Source organism: Prenolepis imparis, unplaced genomic scaffold (genome assembly GCF_030444845.1).
Source record: "Prenolepis imparis isolate NDT839.2.m4 unplaced genomic scaffold, iyPreImpa1.0 SCAF_10, whole genome shotgun sequence".
Lineage (NCBI taxonomy): Eukaryota > Metazoa > Arthropoda > Insecta > Hymenoptera > Formicidae > Prenolepis > Prenolepis imparis.
Window position 1 is genome coordinate 5,948,438 of NW_028141168.1, and position 5,953 is coordinate 5,954,390.

Here is a 5,953-nt window from a genome sequence, read left to right on the forward strand (position 1 = left end):
TTTTAATTACGAATTATTTGGTAAACTAAAAATCGGAAGAAAAACAAAAATTGATTAGAATTGCTATCGTCGACGTAATTGCTTAATTTTAATACAAGAAATTGTATTAAGTGTTTATTATCTATAATAATAAAATCTTTTAACAAATATATATACATAGCAAAACTAGTTTTTATATAAATAACATTATAGAGTACAAGAGATTTTTTATTTAAAACTATAAATAACTGAATCGGTTTTAATATAAGTACATAAATATATTTTGTATAATTTTAAAAGAAATAGAACCTTCTTAAATTATTTAATTTTAACTAAATGAAAAATTGATTACTTTATAATTACTGTTTTCTCTTGCAGAAATAAGAACAACCCTAAAAAGGTTTGAATGAATAAGAATGATTTATGCATTAATATGAATAGCACAGACTTCGCCGCAAGCAAAAAAAACCATTAGTTTAGGATATGGGTAATCCATAACGCATACAATTGGACGAGACCTGAAAGAAGCATATAGAAAATGTGAAATTCTCTTTTGTTTTTTTTTAAAAGAAAAGATAAGAGCACTTAAAATTTATTTAAGTAAGGTCGAGACGAGAAGCGACAAAACGACGTTATGACCGCTAGAATGAAAGACAAAAGAAATATATGTTTTATCTTTGTTTCTTTTTTTCCCATTTTTACTTTAGAGCTTATAGATATGCTCTAAGGTTTTTACCTAAGCATTAGTCACTCCAAGCGTTGTTAGTTTTCACATTCGCATTTTTAGTCTGTGACTGTCCATAGTACAGTAAACATCGTGCTCTCTACCAAACGGAGTTAGTGCATAAAATATTAATCGATTTGTTAAAAACGACTAAAACAATTCTTTTGTGTTCTGCTATATTTTTTTCGCAATGATAAAGGCTACGATAAAGGATTTGCCAGTTGAGGTGACTTTGATTATTCTGGAAGACGAGGATATTAGTATCGAGGACATCAAAAATTTTAATTCCACATGCAAGAAATTGTGGTGCATAACCGACTATAACACTCTCTGGAGAACAAAATATGCTCAGAGGTAAGTTTTTAATAAATATGCAGTAAGGAAGTCACTTCCGATTTCGATAATTTTGAAATATGTTGTCTAGGGGTCATGTTGAGTAATGTTGTAAAGATTTTAGTTGGGAGTTATTGCTTATTATAAAATTATTAACAATTTGAGTTTAATAAATAGAATAAAATTTTCTCGTAGGTACATTTAAGAATGTGTTTGTATGTATATTATAAAGTAAAAGTATGAGCGAGAGAGTGGCGAGAGAGAGTGGCGCGAAATCTCCTTGTACCCTACCCTTAATAAACTCATTTGCTTTCAGTGCGAAACGTGGTCCATGTTCTTACAATTTCACATAAATTTGCAACTTTAAAAAATGTTATTGAAAAATTACATGGATAGTTGCAAACTTGTGTAGAATTTTAGAATCATAAACCTTGTTACGTAACTGAAAGCAGGAAATGATGGGGGTGGATCTTGCTTCGCGGACATTTTACTGCTTTGCGAATAACATTTTTCACTCACAAATAGTTTAACAACTCATCATATTTTGTTGTTAAAGCATGAAATTCATAGAATTTTATTTTGTAGCAGCCAAATGTTAATGAAGTGATTTTTCGTGCAAAGATAAATTAAAAGCAAAAACGTAGAAAGCAACTATTTTATACGTATCTTTCCCAGCGAGAAATGATTGATCGAATCGACGTCTTTCTCACTGGGTTGAGTTTATATTTTAATTAAAAGAAAAACATTTATATGGGTGAAATATTTTATTATTATTAGTTTTTTAAAAAAGTTAAAGTGAAAGTCATTTTATTGTGTCCCCTTAGGGTTTACAAAGCGCTTTTGATAGGAGCGTTCCCGAACCTTTACAAATCATTCTTTTTCACTTCTCCTCTCTCTCTCGTCCTGGCCATAGCGGCCTTACAATCTATCTCTCCTTCCCTCCTTTTCCTCCTCAACTTCCTTATCTCCCTTCTCCTCCTTTTCAACCTTTCTCTCCTCTCCCTGACTCATCCTGCTCTCCCTTCCTCTCACCGATTCTGTCTCCTTCCTTTCCACTTGTCACCCCTATTAGTTTTTTAATAAATAATGTATATTTGTTATACATAATTAATTTTATATGTTAATTTTAGATGGCCTTCTGCGGCGGCATTTTATAAAGATACAATGGGCGTGGAATTTTATCACGCTAATGTTGAAGATGTAAAAGAAGGTATAAAATGTGTGAAAGAAGTGCAGCGTTATGCATCACGCATGCCTGAGATATATTTTGATTGTGATGATGATTATATTGTCAAAAGTATCCAGGAAGATTTTGATGAATTATTCATCTCTCCGGAAAAATATCCTATGAATTTATTTATTCTATTTGATGAATTTATTAGAAAGATATATAAAGAAGATGCAAGGTAAGATTAAATATGTATTTTAAAATACCATTAGAGTATGTTTAATATATTAATGCATTAATTTTAAAATAAATATATATATATTTTTTAATAAAATTTTACAGACAAGCCAATTTAACAGAGAGATACTACAACATACAAATATTGCACTACCTGAATCAATACATTTTTCACTTAAGATGGGAACTATTAATAATTAATAAACAGCAGCATTTAGAAGATATAATACTCATGATATTACAGTGGCAATATCCCGACAAATATATTACTCATACAGATTTAGATAACTTCATAAACAATATTGTGCAAAAAGTATTGAAGTTTCTGAAAGATGAAAATTCCCAGCATCCAATATTTTCCATATCTCGTAAACAATTATTGATTTGGAAATATAATAATATTAATAAGAATTATTGGAACGAAGATACAGCAATGCCAATTAAGCGTGCGCTTGATAAAATGATCGTAAATTTTGATTCCAATAAATTATGGATGGGACTAAACCAGATAGATACAAACTGTATGTTGCAGACGGTATGTTGAATTTTATATATAATATTTTTTATTATCTATTATAGATTATAATAATTAAAATTATAGTATATTAAATACTATAATTTTATCTTAATTATATTGAGATTATATAAGTATAGATACATATATATTATATCCTAACATTTAATATTCTTCTACAGATTCAACGGAAATATCATAAACACGTGAGCTCGTTAACAATATATACCTGTGTGGCGAGGAGATTGGGCTTATATTTTAAGATAGTGGCACACTTACCACGAAACTTTTCTCAAAATATTCATTTGGCTTGGACATCTAGGTAATATACATATTCTTTGCTTATAATTATACGACTTTCTAATCCAACAATTTTTTTCTTAGCGAAAATGTCGATGTATTTTTATCAATGTTAATTTTCTAGCTACAAACAATTAAAAACAAATAATTTTTTGCCAGTTGAACTTTGGAAATATAAATAGGAAACAAAACTTTATTTCTTAGATATTTAATCTATGAGAACTTTATTCAGAATTTAAATTTATAATTTTTTTTTAATTATCCAAGTTGAAAGTTTTCTTTTATTTTTAATTTAATCTTTTATATTTTTATGTGTGTGTGGACTTTAGAGAATTTTATAAATATAATTTATACAATATACAATTAAGGTTACTTTCTATTTCTCACAAGTAGTAAATAAAGAGTTTTTTACTTATTGTTGAAGATTTAAGAAGATATATTTTTGGACAAAATTATAGATGAGAAAGAAGAATATTTTTAAAAAATAATCTGATTTTTGGGAAATATTAAAGAGGAAATTAGATTGAAAATTTTGATTTTAAAAATGGGAGGAACTTTGATAAAAGTATTTACATAAAGACATATAATTTAATATTAATTAAATTAATACAATTAAAATAAATAATGAGTGTTCTTTTCTTTTCTTAGAATAAAATTAAAATATGTTAAATAATTTATCCTTAAATAGATATTAGTTTTGAATCTATATCACACATATGTACATATTGTTTCTTTATTGTTTATACAGGAATTGTGCAGAAAATACAGAATGTTTCACCTTTGATTGGATAGATAATCAAAATAGTATAAAGATTTCTGACATAAAAGAATGTCAACTGATGGAGACATCTTATGTAATAACATCGGATTCGTTATCCACAGAGTTGGTAAGTATATAGTATATAATTATTCACATACAAATTTGGTGATTTTATGTAGTTTCGGACAGAAATCAATGCATCTTGCTCACAAATGGTAAATTTTACAAAATTTTTCATATAGAAATATATAGGAACGACATATCAAATGTAGGATTATTTGTACTTCAGTTTTAGTTAGAGTTTTATTTAAAATCTAAAATCTATGTAAAACTATATTTTGGACCTTAATTTTGCGTCTGAAATATCAGACGAAAGGTAGACTTTTACTTTCTCATATATTTATAACTTCAAAACTATATCGACAAACGACATTTAATGTCGCAACGTTCGATATAAATGACATAATCGGCGATTTTCCTTCTATATTTTAAGAACATTGAAATCGACAAGCTTGCTTGTAATATTTAATTTTAGAAAAAAATTGCCACATAATATACAATAATAATTATCGATTATAGAGTTTGATAAATCTATCAAAATTTATTTTTATTCTTGTACACACATTTGTAATTATAATTTGGTGAGTATAGATAATTTTGTGATTAATTCGGAATTTAAAAACAATTCTTTTTTTAAGATATCGGAAGCAACGAAAATGGAAACGGAAAATTTGAGACATTCTTGCGCTTTGCCGTTTGTCTACAATTCCCTTGCTCAATTGAATGGATCCATTAGATACCGCATGGTAAGACAATTGCATCCACTTATTAGAAATATTAGACATTACAAACATTTTATTAAAGAAACAAATGAAATTATTCGACCAAACTGGCAAATAGATATTTTTTATCTAATTGCAAATCACGACGTTTCGACCATATGGTTGTGGTCCTTATCAAGTGATATAAACTGAAATAATATGAGTATTACACGTGTAATCTTATTAATTATAATTATTTTAAATCCAAATTACATTTAATCTAAATTACTTAATATAAAAAAGCCGTCAATTATATTAACTTTTCAGGCAAAACATTCTCTACCAGATCAAGAATTTTGCGAAATGAGATCGCCTAATCTTAAATATACTATTGGATTGGTGGTTAGACATAAGCATAATCTTACGGATGATGGTACATATGAAGACATTGCTGGTGTCATAATTGGATGGCACAATAAATGTAATATTAAACGCTTTTTACATTCTTGCACGAATTATTCTTCGAATGATATTGAAGAATATACGCTGATAGAGAATAACATCGATGATATGACATCGCAACCATGCTACATTTTGTTAATTGATAACGAAATGTGTTATGTTCCACAAGGTACGAATATTATTAAATGCTTTATTATATTTTATTTTTGTATATTCTCTGATATTTTTACTTACATTATTTGTGTTACATAGTACAATATATTTTTTATTTTATATTTTATCTTTATTTTTTTATTTTAGACACTATAACATCAGTCTGCACCTCGGAATGGATTAATAGTACAGAGATTGGAAGATATTTCTGTAAATTCGTAAATACTCATTATGTGCCAAACAAAATGCTAGAAAGACATTATCCAAACGATGCCGCAGTTCGCGAAATATTCATTAAGAATAATTTATAAGACATTGAGTGGCGCAGAAATTGTGCGCCTGTTTTATGAAGACTCGGATTGAAATTCAGACTCTAATTGAAGACTTGGGTTGAAATTCAGAAACATTGATCCATTTGATCCCCATCTCTCGGAAGGCAATGACAAATCACGGATAATATTTTGGCAAAAGAGAGAGAACACTTCTAAAATGACGCACATCTTAAATATATGTACAGGGATCACAATTTTCTGACAAGATATACGGACCATAAAGGAAGATA

General features: G+C 28.0%; 1 protein-coding gene across 1 annotated transcript; it reads left to right on the forward strand.

Annotated features, from left to right (window-relative positions):
• Window positions 1-756: 756 nt before the first annotated feature.
• Window positions 757-5,702, forward strand: LOC145941473 (F-box only protein 21-like). The gene is made up of 8 exons (XM_083047583.1): window positions 757-1,057; window positions 2,167-2,442; window positions 2,547-2,976; window positions 3,138-3,277; window positions 4,004-4,142; window positions 4,714-4,821; window positions 5,104-5,407; window positions 5,539-5,702. The coding sequence occupies exons 1-8, from the start codon at window positions 894-896 to the stop codon at window positions 5,700-5,702; spliced, it is 1,725 nt and encodes a 574-aa protein (XP_082903709.1). The 5' UTR covers window positions 757-893.
• Window positions 5,703-5,953: the final 251 nt, after the last annotated feature.